Source organism: Camelina sativa, chromosome 17, assembly GCF_030686135.1.
Source record: "Camelina sativa cultivar CO46 ecotype springtype chromosome 17, ASM3068613v1".
NCBI lineage: Eukaryota > Viridiplantae > Streptophyta > Magnoliopsida > Brassicales > Brassicaceae > Camelina > Camelina sativa.
The window spans coordinates 37,107,667-37,122,227 of NC_141896.1; the positions used below are offsets into that span (position 1 = coordinate 37,107,667).

The following is a 14,561-nucleotide window of genomic DNA, read 5'->3' on the forward strand; positions in this document are numbered from 1 at the left end:
TGCAAGGGAGCCTCATCTAATGTTCTTCTTGCATAGTATATGACATGAAGCTTCTTATCTTTTCTTTGACCAAGCACTGCTCCAACTGTATAGTCACTACACATGATTTCAAATGGCAAGTTCCAATCTGGTGCTTGAACTATTGGAGCACTAACCAACTCTTCTTTTATCAAGAATACACAAAATGCTTAATCTATTCTTAATCAAGTAAAAGGTTCTTATGACACTACTTAACTAATCAAAGTCACTCAAATTAAGTAAACAAGACAATGCAAACTCAAGGCAAACAAACTCAAATAGCAAATATACTGAAAATCAAGAATTAACAAGAGAACCTTGGGCAAGGTAATTGACTTGGGAGATAGCTAAGCAATCCTAGATGTCTAAGTAACAATCAAGAACAATCCTATGGTTAGAACACTAATGCAAATCAATTCATTTCCATGATAGAGATCCTATGCTAGTCAAATGATAATCAACAATTTCCAAAGGTAATCAAAAGACAAGCATGCATTAAGAACAAGTTCAAACACCACTAAACACCCTAATCAACAATTTCCATTGGTTAGGAATGAAAAGCTCTTAAAAAGTTTGGTTCAGGAATTTCATCAAACACCTTATGGGCATTGGAAATCCTAAAGTCTAGATTAAAGCTTGATCAAGGCTATCTAGCAATATTATCACAAATCAAGATAGGAAATGCATAAAATAAGCCCTAGACATCATAGATCAACCATCTATCTCCCTAATCTACCAAGCCCAAAGTTCTTAAAAGATCTACTCACTAATCATCATGATCACACAAAGGAAAGAGGTTTGTCTTTGTGAAATCATAATAAAAGCTTGTAGATTAAGAGATTAGAAAGACAAATTGCTATTAAAACTGGAAAATCCACCAAAGATTCAACAAAACCAAGTATGGAAATGCTTAAGAACCCTAGGTGGCTACTTAACAAAAACTAATACAAGAGATAAATGATAAGATAAGAAATAAGAGATAAGAGATCAGTCTCCACAATTAGGGTTTGAGTATTTATAGGAAAACATAAACTAAACCGGAACAAACCGGATTGAAATTAAACAATTCAGAGAAAACCGAAACAAACCGGATTTTGGTCTCAAAATGGTGCTTGATCGACCATTGGTCGATCTCTTGGTCGATTGGTCAAGTCTCGGAAGTCTGCTCAAGTCCAGCACAAGTTGATCGACCCTATGATCGACCAAATGGTCGATTATTGAAATCTGAAGTCCGTTCAAGTCTTGGGATGAGTTGATCGACCACGTGATCGACCAAATGGTTGACCGTTTTGTCTTGTGGCTCCAGTCTTCACTCTGGTTGTATATACTTTCACCAAAACAGGTATAACTCTTAATACACACCTCCGATTGGCCTGAAACTACCTCCATTGCAAAGCTTACTCAATTTCTAATAACTTTTGTGAAGAACTCTGGAGCTAAATCCCAAGGAAAAGTCTTCATACGAGTAGATCTTTGAGGGACTGCAGATTGGTTCCGAATCATCAATCATCTTGTGTTGAAGTCCGAAGTTCGGCTCGAGTCATGATCGACCATTTGGTCGGTTGCTTGGTCGATCGTTGATGTCTGGTTCGGCATGATCGACCAATTGGTCGATTGCATGGTCGATTGTTTTGTCCTGCGTCCAGTCCGAGGGATCCGAGAGTGTTTCGATCGACCAAATGGTCGATTGTTTGCTCGATTGCTTGAAGTCCGAGAATCTGGTGATGCGATGATCGACCATTTGGTCGATTGGCTGGTCGATTGTTCGGCCTCCTTGTCCTCATTTCATTTCCTTGCAAATTCTTGACTTATTTGGCTCCAAAGCACACTTTCCTTGCATATCTCCACTCCAACACCTGAAATACCAGACTTGATGCACAATGCAGCCTAAACAACCTAAATGCTCATGAATATGCACAAAACAATGAGGAAATAAGCTTTAAAAACTCATAAAAACACAAGATATCAACTCCCCCAAACTTATATTTTGCTAGTCCTCTAGCAAAAACCAAGTGAAAAACAAGGGAGAGAGGGTTAAAGATAGGACTCAGAACCACAAGGCATGAGACAAAGGATTCAAACCAAAGTCCTTAGATGTAGTTCAATGGTGCTAAGATCAATCAAAGTCCTTACAAATATTTTTCTATGCTTAACACAATGCATCACTCTAGTTCATCTTCTATCTATTGGCAAAGACTTGCAATCCTATTGAACATCTCTTTCACATTTATTATAGTGTTTGGTGTGATCTTGCAAATGGGAAATAAATCAAGCTCAATTGGTTTAAGGGAAAGGCTGTTTATTAAGTGGTTGGAAATGGTGTTTTTGGGTGGTTAACTCTCAAACAAAGAGGAATGCTAGACAGTCTTGAAATCTATCTAAGACTGAGAATAATTTGGGCATACAAAGCTTAGCTCTTGATGTTCTACCCACCTAGAAGCTTTTCTACCCTTTTTCTCATCTTTCTTATCTTCCTTTCAAACCCAAAAAAAAAACTCAACCTTATTCAACTTAACCCCTTTTTCTTCTTTACTTATGGTCTTATTCCTTTATTTTTATTGAATCTCTAAGGCTATTCTTGCTTTAAACACTAGCTCATTTTCTTTCTTATTCATACTATGCTATACTCCCAATCTTGTTTCATTTTTCTTTACTCTTTTCAATTTGATTCTAGGAGACTATAGCAATACTTTCTATCCCTTTTCTTTGAGACTTAGAGCTTATAATTAACTTAACCTTTAGAGATTTTTCTTTTCTTTTGACCAAGTAAACCTTTATTTCCCTTCTTATTCTCTCTTGTTCCCAAAATTGAACCCAAATCAACATTCTAACCACCTATTTCTTTCAAAACCAGTCCTATTAGCTAGCTATAAAGATTCCAAGCCTAGCTAAAACAAGAGCCAATTCTTTGTCATTCTCAATACTCTCAAGATTTCACAACCTATAGCATTATCAAGAAGAGGCCTCACTCAACAAATCAATACAAGGCTTGAAAGAAAAGGTTGGGGTTCAAAGGTGTGGCAAGAGATTGGGTTAAACGAAATAGAGTGGCAAAAAGAGATAGTTAACCCAAATGAAAGTTCCATGAGCAAGCATTCATAGTCCATATGCAAGATAATTTTAAGATCAAATTAAAGTCCAAATAACATAGAGATGTAACAATTATCAAGCAAGCTTTACACTAGATGAAAATGCTTTCAAGTTACACAATGCCTTTAAGCCTAGATTCTTCATTTTTTCCCAATGATTAAACAAGCATCAATGAACTATAAATGAGGGCTGTGGGTTCAATCCTAAAACTCATCCTTTACAAGGAAATTTCATTATTATCCCAAATGCAAATGAAAATGCATACTAAATGCTTCTAGACTCAATCCTAAACACAAGAATGAATATGCAAAGCTACATGCATTTGTTTTTGGTTTTTTAAAATTTTCAAATTTTTTTTTGATTTTTCTCAAAACATAGCTATTAACAATGCATCACACAAAACATGAAAATCAAAACAGAACACAACGTTAGATGGCTAGTCTCTCCCCCCAAACTTAATTCACACAGTCCCTGTGTGAGAAAAGTGGAAGAGAAAGACCAACAAAAAACAAGAAAAAACAAAAAGGAAATGATATGTATAAGGAAGGAGTGATACCCGTAGTAATGAAGGAGGCCTGAAGAGTTTATCGAAATGAGTGAGATGAATCCATGTATCACCTGGATCATATTCATCGTAGAACCAACCCCTAAACTCTCTCATCCTAATCTCCGCAAAGAGTATCTTCCTCGGTTCATCAAAGCTCACATCTTTTGTGGAGAGTATACTAAGATGTCTATTTACCATATAATCAACAACCAAATCACCTTCACAATGATCTTCAAATTTTTTCCCAACAACACCTATTATATCTTCATTGCTCTTGGTTGAATAGCTCATGATGATTTCCATGGGTTGAAATTGTTCTTCATATCTTACCACAAGCTTCGCATCAACCGTGCATCCAAGAAGGAATTCAAATTCTTTTATAGACTCTTCGGCTTGTTGGAGGAATGCATCCTTGATTTGAACATTCTCCTCAAAAATTCCTCCAATACAATTGGGACGTACCACTTTTGTCTTGAATTCGCAAAGAGGGATGGATTCTTCTTCTTGTTCCTTAATCCATTGTGTTGGCTTGGTGTTGATAGACTCCACATGTGTTGTCTCAACAACTCGTGAACCTTTCATGTAGGAAGACATCTCCTTTCTCCCTTATGATTGCACCTTGCAAAAGAGAATTCAAAACACCAAAGCAAACCAAATAATTAACAATGTAAAGAAAATGAATAGGCTCAAGCAAAGTTGAAATCCTAATGGTCAAATTGAATGTAAATCGGCAACAACGCCAAATTGATGTAGTCACTTTCAGTATCAATTGTTTATCAATCCACAATTTGCAATCAACCAACACACCAAGAATACACAAAATGCTTAATCTATTCTTAATCAAGTAAGAGGTTCTTATGTTACTACTTAACTAATCAAAGTCACTCAAATAAAGTAAACAAGACAATGCAAACTCAAGGCAAACAAACTCAAATAGCAAATATACTGAAAATCAAGAATTAACAAGAGAACCTTGGGCAAGGTAATTGACTTGGGAGATAGCTAATCAATCCTAGATGTCTAAGCAACAATCAAGAACAATCCAATGGCTAAGAACACTTATGCAAATCAATCCATTTCCATGGTAGAGATTCTATGCTATTCAAGTGATAATCAACAATTACAAAAGGCAATCACAAGGTAGCATGCATTAATATCAAGTCTAAATATCACTAAGCACCCTAATCATCAATTTCCGTTGGCTAGGAATGCAAAGCTCTTGAAAAGTTTGGTTCAGGAATTTCATCAAACACCTTGTGGGCATGGAAATCCTAAAGTCTAGATTTAAGCTTGATCAAGGCTATCTAGCAATAATATCACTAATCAAGATAGGAAATGCATAAAATTAACCCTAGACATTAAAGATCAACCATCTATCTCCCTAATCTACCAAGCCCAAAGTTCTTAAAAGATCTACTCACTAATCATCATGATCACACAAAGGAAAGAGGTTTGTCTTTGTGAAATCATAATAAAAGCTTGTAGATTAAGAGATTAGAAAGACAAATTGCTATTAAAACTGGAAAATCCACCAAAGATTCAACAAAACCAAGTATGGAAATGCTTAAGAACCCCATGTAGCTGCTTAACAAAAACTAATACAAGAGATAAATGATAAGATAAAAGATAAGTCTCCACAATTAGGATTGGAGTATTTATAGGAAAACATAAACTAAACCGGAACAAACCGGATTAAAATTAAACAATTCAGAGAAAACCGGAACAAACCGGGTTTTGGTCTCAAAAAGGCACACGATCGACCACATGATCGACCATTTGGTCGATTGGTCCTTCGTCGTGATCGACCATTTGGTCGATCGGTTGGTCGATCGGCTGAAGTCCCGAAGTCTCGCATGCGTCTCAATCGACCATTTGGTCGATTGCTCGATCGATCGTTCTGGTCTCCGAAGTCTCGGCTCGCGTCACGATCGACCATTCGGTCGATTGTTATGGTCGATCGTTTTGTCCTGTGCCATGTCCGAAGGATCTGATAGAGTTTTGATCGACCAAATGGTCGATCGGTTGCTCGATTGCTTGAAGTCCGCAAATCTGACAATGTGTTGATCGACCAAATGGTCGATTGTCTGGTTGATTGTTTGGCCTTCTTGCCTTCATTTCCATTTCCTTGCAAATCCTTGACTTATTTGGCTCCAAAGCACACTTTCCTTGCATATCTCCATTCCAATACCTGAAATACCAACTTGATGCACAATGCAGCCTAAACAACCTAAATGCTCATGAATATGCACAAAACAATGAAGAATAAAGCTTTAAAAACTCATAAAAACACAAGATATCAACTCCCCCAAACTTATACTTTGCTAGTCCTCTAGCAAAAAACCAAGTGAGAAACAAGGGAGAGAGGATTAAAGATGGGACTCAGGACCAAAAGGCATGAGACAAAGGATTCAAACCAAAGTCCTAAGATGTAATTCAATGGTGCTAAAATTTATCAAAGTCCTTACAAATATTTTTGATATCTTGTGTTTTTATGAGTTTTTAAAGCTTTATTCTTCATTGTTTTGTGCATATTCATGGGCATTTAGGTTGTTTAGGCTGCATTGTGCATCAAGTTTGGTATTTCAGGTGTTGGAGTGTAGATATGCAAGGATAGTGTGTTTTGGAGCCAAATAAGTCAAGAATTTGCAAGGAAATGGAAATGAGGACAAGAAGGCCGAACAATCGACCAGCCGATCGACCAAATGGTCGATCAACGCATCATCAGATTCTCGGACTTCAGCCAATCGACCAGCAGATCGACCAAATGGTCGATCAAAGCTCTATAGGATCCCTCGGACATGACACAGGACAAAACGATCGACCAAAGCGATCGACCGAATGGTCGATCGTGCCGCGAGCCGAGACTTCTGAGACCAGAACGATCGATCAAAGAATCGACCAAATGATCGATCGAGGCGCATGCGAGACTTCAGACTTCAAGGTGCGAGACTTCGGAGACTTGAGCGATCGACTTACCGATCGACCAAATGGTCGATCACGGAGGAGGACCAATCGACCAAATGGTCGATCGTGTGGTCGATCGTGTGCCATTGTGAGACCAAAACCCGGTTTGTTCCGGTTTTCTCTGAATTGTTTAATTTTAATCCGGTTTGTTCCGGTTTAGTTTATGTTTTCCTATAAATACTCCAACCCTAATTGTGGAGACTTATCTCTTATCTTATCATTTATCTCTTGTATTAGTTTTTGTTAAGCAGCCACCTAGGGTTCTTAAGCATTTCCATACTTGGTTTTGTTGGATCTTGGGTGGATTTTCCAGTTTTAATAGCAATTTGTCTTTCTAATCTCTTAATCTACAAGCTTCTATTATGATTTCAGAAAGACAAACCTCTTTCCTTTGTGTGATCATGATGATTAGTGAGTAGATCTTTTAAGAACTTTGGGCTTGGTAGATTAGGGAGATAGATGGTTGATCTTTGATGTCTAGGGTTAATTTTATGCATTTCCTATCTTGATTAGTGATATTATTGCTAGATAGCCTTGATCAAGCTTAAATCTAGACTTTAGGATTTCCATGCCCACAAGGGCTATACTATACAATGTCCTCATCATGGTTTCTCCAAGGAGTCTCTTCTTAGCACATTGTACAGAGGAGTGCTACCAAAGATAAGAATGTTGCTTGACACAGCAAGTAATGGCAACTTCCTTGGCCAAGATGTTGATGTTGGTATAACTTTGGTGGAGAATCTTGCTCAAAGTGATGGTAACTATGGGGAGGATTATGATAGAACACCAAGAGATCACTCTGATATGCATGAGCATCACCGCAAGGAGATCAAAGCATTGAATGACAAGATGGATAAGATGATTCTTGCCACACAAAAGCCAGTCCATTTTGTAACCGAAAGTGATGTGTATCAAGGATATCAAGAGGGAATGGAAGCTTGTGTTGAGGGACAAGAAGAGGTTAACTATGTAGGTGGACAAGGGTATACCAAGTTCAATCCCAATTACCGCAACCATCCTAACCTCTCTTACCGCAGCACCAATGTGGAGAACCCACAAGATCAGTCTTATCCACCACAAAAACCACCTGGTTTTCCTTCTCAACCCAATTATCAACAAAAGCCTCAAGGGAATTACCAAGCAAAGCCTCAAAGCTATTCCCAACCTCAACAACAAATGCATGCACCACAGCCTCAAGGTCAAGTAGATGACACAAATGCTCTACTTAGACAACTCCTAGAAGGACAAGGGCGAGGAGCTATTGAACTTGCTACACAAATGAAGGCCATACACCATAAGGTTGACAATGTCTATGGTGAGTTGAAATGCCAAGTTTGAGAGGCTGCAAACACAAGTCCAAGGACAAGCTTCCTCCTCTTCTACAAGACAAATGGGTTCACTACCGGGAAAACCAGAACCAAACCCAAAGGAGTTTGTAAACGCCATCATGTTGAGAAGTGGTAAGCAGCTACTAACTAATGAGCTCAATAGGGACATTGAGCCTAAAGGAGGGGAGGTAGTGGTTGAGATTGATGATGAAGATGAGCTGATATTGAAAGATTTGGGTAAAGATAAAGAAGCTGAAGGAGTTGTGGTTGACAAAGGGAAGAGTAAAGTGGTTGAGGAGCCTAAGCAAGACAAAACCATTGATGAAATTACCAAGAAAAGTAAAGGTGTTGCCAAAGAAACTCTTTTTGTGCCTCCACCTTATGAACCAAGGCTGCCATTTCCTGGAAGGTTCAAAAAGCAACAAGTGGACAAGTATAGAGCCATGTTTGATGCACAAATGAAGGATGTTGCTATCACAACGCCTATCATTGATGCATTCTTGTTGAACCCCTCTTACAGCAAGTTCCTCAAGGATGCAGTTTTGGAGAAGAAGAAAGCTCTCCAAGGAATGGTTATCTTGACTCATGAGTGTAGTGCTATCATTCAAAACAAAGTGGTGGCAAAGAAGCTTGAAGATCCTGGTAGCTTCACTCTCCCTTGCACTCTAGGACCTTTATCTTTTGGCCATTGCTTATGTGATTTGGGGTCTAGTGTGAGTTTGATGCCTCTCTCGGTTGCTAAGAGATTGGGTTTCACACACTACAAGAAGTGTATGATCACCCTTGTTCTTGCTGATAGATCAATTAGAACCCCGGTTGGAGTGCTTGAAGATCTCCCGGTGATGATTGGTCATTTTGAGATTCCAACCGACTTTGTTGTTCTTGAAATGGATGAAGAACCAAAGGATCCACTCATCTTGGGGAGACCATTCCTAAGAACTGCTGGAACAATGATTGTTGTGAAAAGTGGGAAGATACAGTTGAATTTGGGAAAGGAAGCTTTGACTTTTGACATCAACCAAGTGATGAGGAAGCCTACAATTGGCGGTCAAGTGTTCTATATTGAGAAAATGGAAGCTTTAGCTGATGAGCTTTTGGAGGAATTGGCCATAGAAGATGAGCTCCAAAGCACTTTGACAGTTAAGCAAGGAGAGTTTGGGTTACTTAAGGAGGATAGTGAAGGATATCAAAAGATTCTTGACTCTCACAAGCCTTCTAAAGATGGTGAAAGCTTCCTTGAGTTGAAAAAGCAAGTGGTGTGTTCAGTTGAGGTAAATTCGAATGAGGATTGGAGTGAGCTTAAGGCACCCAAGATTGAACTCAAACCACTCCCTAAGGGGCTAAGGTATGCTTTCCTAGGTAAAAACTCTACTTACCCTGTCATTATCAATGAGGAGCTTAGTGAACATGAAACTGTTACTCTTCTTGGTGAATTGAAAAAGTTTAGGAGAGCTATTGGTTATTCACTAGATGACATAAAAGGGATTTCTGAAACTCTTTGCATGCATAGGATTCATTTAGATGACGAATCAATGACTTCCATTGAACCACAAAGAAGGTTAAACCCTAACTTAAGAGATGTGGTGAGGAAAGAGATTCTTAAACTCCTTGATGCCGGTATCATATATCCCATATCGGATAGTACATGGGTTTCTCCTGTACATGTGGTACCAAAGAATGATAAAGATGAATTGATTCCTACAAGAACTATAACTGGTCATAGAATGTGTATTGATTATAGGAGACTCAATGATGCATCTAGGAAAGATCATTTCTCTTTACCATTCATTGATCAAATGCTAGAGAGGCTTGCTAGTCATACTCATTATTGCTTTCTTGATGGGTATTCTGGTTTCTTTCAAATCCCCATACATCCAAATGATCAAGAAACTACTTTCACATGTCCTTATGGTACTTTTGCTTATAGAAGGATGCCATTTGGATTGTGTAATGCTCCAGCTACATTCCAAAGATGCATGATGTCAATTTTTTATGATCTAATTGAGGAAGTTGTGGAGGTTTTCATGGATGACTTCTCCGTCTATGGAGATTCTTTTTCTGGTTGTCTTTCTAATTTGTGCAGGGTCTTAAGATGGTGTGAGGAAACAAATTTGGTCTTGAATTGGGAGAAATGTCACTTCATGGTGAAGGAAGGGATTGTTTTGGGTCATAAGATCTCTGAGAAAGGCATTGAGGTTGATAGAGCTAAGATTGATGTGATGACCAATCTAGCACCTCCAAATTCGGTCAAGGGAATAAGAAGCTTTTTGGGCCATGCTGGGTTCTATAGGAGGTTCATTAAAGACTTCTCAAAGATTGCTAGACCTCTTACAAGGTTGTTGTGTAAAGAAGTTGAGTTTGAGTTCAATGAGGAGTGTCTTCAAGCTTTCAAGAAGATAAAAGAAGAGTTGGTTAGTGCTCCAATAGTTCAAGCACCAGATTGGAACTTGCCATTTGAAATCATGTGTGATGCTAGTGACTATACAGTTGGAGCAGTGCTTGGTCAAAGAAAAGATAAGAAGCTTCATGTCATATACTATGCAAGTAGAACATTAGATGAGGCTCAAGTCAAGTATGCTACAACAGAAAAAGAGCTCCTAGCTATTGTCTTTGCATTTGAGAAGTTTAGGCAATACTTGGTGGGTTCAAAAGTAGTTGTTCACACTGATCATGCAGCATTGAAATATCTCTTAGCAAAGAAGGATGCTAAACCAAGGCTGTTGAGATGGATATTGCTACTTCAAGAGTTTGATTTGGAGATTAAAGACAAGAAGAGCATTGAGAATGGAGTAGCTGATCATCTATCAAGATTAAGGATTGACAATGAGATTCCAATCAATGATGCACTTCCTGAAGAACAGATAATGGCGATTCAACTGCTTGACAACACCAATGAGACTTGGAAGAAGCTTGGAGAGGTCATGAGGTTGGAAGAGAATGGTCCTTGGTATGCTGATTATGTTAACTACCTTGCTTGTGGGATTGAGCCACCAAATTTGGTTGGTTATGATAGAAAAAAGTTCTTCAAAGACATCAACAACTACTATTGGGATGCACCATACCTCTACACTCTTTGTAAAGACAAGATTTATAGGAGATGTGTTGCCAAGGAGGAGATTGAAGGGTTAGTAGAACTATGTCATGGAGCAGCCTATGGAGGTCACTTTGCTACATTCAAAACAGTCACAAAGATTCTTCAAGCTGGGTTGTGGTGGCCTACAATGTTCAAAGACACTCAAGAGATCATCTCCAAGTGTGATTCATGTCAAAGAAGAGGAAATATCAGCAGGAGAAATGAAATGCCACAAAATCCTATTTTAGAGGTTGAGGTGTTTGATGTATGGGGTATTGACTTCATGGGACCATTTCCTTCTTCCTATGGTAACAATTACATACTTGTGGCTGTTGATTATGTCTCTAAATGGGTTGAAGCCATAGCTAGTCCTACCAATGATGCAAAGGTAGTGTTGAAATTGTTCAAGACAATCATCTTCCCAAGGTTTGGTATTCCAAGAGTGGTCATTAGTGATGGAGGGAAACACTTTATCAACAAGGTCTTTGAGAGTCTTCTCAAGAAGCATGGAGTGAAGCATAAGGTTGCTACACCTTACCATCCCCAAACTAGTGGTCAGGTTGAGATTTCAAATAGAGAAATCAAGTCCATTCTTGAGAAAACAGTTGGTATCACAAGGAAGGACTGGGCAAGGAAGCTAGATGATGCTCTATGGGCATATAGAACTGCCTACAAGACACCAATTGGAACAACTCCTTTCAACCTTCTCTATGGAAAGTCTTGTCATTTGCCTGTTGAACTAGAGTATAAGGCAATGTGGGCAATCAAACTTCTTAACTTTGATATCAAGAATGCTGTTGAGAAACGTTTGGTGCAGCTGAATGAGTTAGAGGAAATTCGCCTTGATGCTTATGAGAGTTCAAAGATCTACAAAGAGAGGACTAAGGCATTCCATGACAAGAGGATTCTCCCAAGGGTGTTCAAAGAAGGAGACCTGGTCTTGCTGTTCAATTCTCGGTTGAAGCTATTCCCAGGAAAGCTCAAGTCTCGTTGGTCAGGACCATTCAAGATCAAGGAAGTTCGACCTTATGGAGCCTTTGTGTTGTTAAACAAGTCCGGGAATGAGTTTGTTGTGAATGGACAGAGGTTGAAGCCCTACTTGGCCAATGATTTCATCGAAGAAGGAACCACGGTTTCTCTCTCGGAACCTCAAGACGCCTAAAAGGCGCGGTAACGTCAAGCTAAGTGACGTAAAACAAGGGCACTTGGGAGGCATTCCCATGGTATCCTTGTAAATATCTTCTTTTTCTTCAGTTTGAATTAGTATTTTTAGTTTGGTGTATGTTCTTTGGTTGTTTACAGTTTTCAGGAAGTCACGATGTTAAGGTCAGCTAAGTGCGAGTTCAGATTGTAAGGATTAGACCGTACGATCGAGAGACCAATCGACCATTTTGGTCGATTTTACAGAAGAACGATCGACCAAATGGTCGATTCTTTGGTCGATCATCTCATCCGGAACCTGTCCTGCCTCGGCAAATGATCGAGGATTGCTCGATTGCACAAGGAGTGTGATCGACCATTTGGTCGATTGTCAAAATACTTGATCGACCAAATGGTCGATCTTGTGGTCGATCAATATCTCGCAGCCAACACCGAAGCTGTCCGGAGTGAGGAAGTGTAACATCCGCGAACCAATTCTTGTAATTTTGGTGTGGGTGTCGATCGACACCCTTGGTGGTATCGATCGACACCATGTGTTTCCGGTTTGGTCGGGTTCGTTTTAATTGCTGATTGGTTCGGTTTGGTTCAATTAAAATCCCTAAATCGCATTTAAGTGTTAAGAGACGAATTAAGGGTTTTGGGGAGTCTCATTGTTGTCGCCGTTGAGTGAAAAGAAAGAGAGAAAAGAGAGAAAAACGTTTCTGAGATTTTCTGGGCTTGTTCTTGGAGATTTTGGAGAGATCTGAGGCTGTAGAAGTGAAAGCTGTTGCTGGAAACGAAGGGGGAGCTTCTGGAGGTGTTGTTTTCCACGTTTCTCAATCCAATCTTCTTGTTCTTGAGGTGAGTGCTTGACCATGGTTGATCTAAGCATGAGATCTCTTTTGTTTGGGTGTTTTCTTTGTTGTTTGTGTGTTTTTGTTGCTTGGGTTCGTTGTTTTCGTGTTTCCCAGTGGTTTCTGAGGAGATTGGGTGAGTTTGAGACGGTTTCGAGGTGATTTGGAAGGAGAGATCAACGTTCGTGTTCGCGTAGATCATGTCTGCAGAAGAGGCATCGATCGACACTAGGAAGCATCGGTCGACACCATTTGGAGGGGCATCGGTCAACACTGTTAAGCATCGGTCGACACCATTGTTTGTAGCATCGATCGACACCGTGTGGCATCGGTCGACACTGGTCTCATCCGAGACTTGTTTTTCCTTGGTTTGATGTATTGTTGTGTGTTTTTTGTTTTGCCTAACTTGAGGGTCTCATATGCTTGTGTGTATAACCTAGTAGATGGGAGGACGGCCTCACTAAGTATTTATGATAATACTTACGCATCTCAATTGTTGTTTGTGGTGTGCAGATAAAGGAAAAGAGTGATCGTGGAATCAAAGGCGATGAGGAGGAGGATGTTCTAGAGGCTTGATTGATTGTGGTCTAGCTATTGTTAGGTTGCTAGATTAAATCAATGGAACATTGTAGGATGTTAGCTTTTGGTTATTTCTTTATTTGGATTATGGTGTTATTGAGTATTGGTTTATTAATGTTGGAATTTTATTGGATTAAATGGAAACTATTTTATTTGGTTATCCGTGGTTATTGGTTGTTTTTAGGATGTTAGTGGGTATGGGACCACTAGTAAATTAAGGTATTAAAAAAAAAACGGGAAGGGTTGTTTCATTTTGGTATCAGAGCCCTTACGGTTCTAGGTCTAGGGTTCATTGTGCTTTTGCTGTTGATGTTTAGGATTCCATGCTATGATTGATTGTGTGAGTTGGTCAATTGTGTGTGGCATGAAGTCCTAGAACATCTTCTTCGAGCCTGTTTTGTGATTCCACGGTAAGTTGTGTTCTTGTGTTATTAGAACTATTTGTTGCTTAGCCTTCTGTTCTTGTTGAAACAGATGGTTAGAGGTGAGGATGCTGTTGGTCGCGGTCGTGGTCGTGGTCTTGGGCGTGGTCATGGTCGTGGTCGGGGACGAGGTCAGGTTCCTGAGGCCAGTGTGAGTGTGACCCAGAGCAGGGCCAGTGAGGAGGTGGCGGAGTCACAGGTTCATCCTAGTGTGTCTGGAGACCAGGCTGGTTTGGGTGACGGCAGGGTGGATGGGCCCGGTGTCGGTCACGGTGTTGCCCCGGGTGTGGGGGTTGCAGCAGGAGGTGCTCCAGGCAGGGAGGATGTCTTGATGGACTTGCTAGCTCAGGTTTTGCAGCGACTTCCAGTAGTAGTGCCGCCAGTGGGTGGTGGTCAGGATCCAGTGGTGCCGCCAGTGGTTGGTGGGCAGGGTCCAGTGGTGCCGCCAGTGGTTGGTGGGCAGGTTCCAGTAGTGCCGCCAGGGGTTGGTGGGCAGGTTCCAGAGGTGCAGCCTGCGGCGGGTTTGCAGGCAGGTGTGCAGCCGGG

General features: G+C 40.0%; 1 protein-coding gene across 1 annotated transcript; it reads right to left on the minus strand.

Moving 5' to 3' along the window:
- Positions 1-3,550: 3,550 nt before the first annotated feature.
- LOC147924814 (uncharacterized) lies at positions 3,551-4,249 on the minus strand. The gene has a single exon (XM_087496966.1). It carries the CDS (start codon positions 4,247-4,249, stop codon positions 3,569-3,571), a length of 681 nt encoding a protein of 226 aa, XP_087353092.1. The 3' UTR covers positions 3,551-3,568.
- Between the last annotated feature and the right edge of the window lie 10,312 nt (positions 4,250-14,561).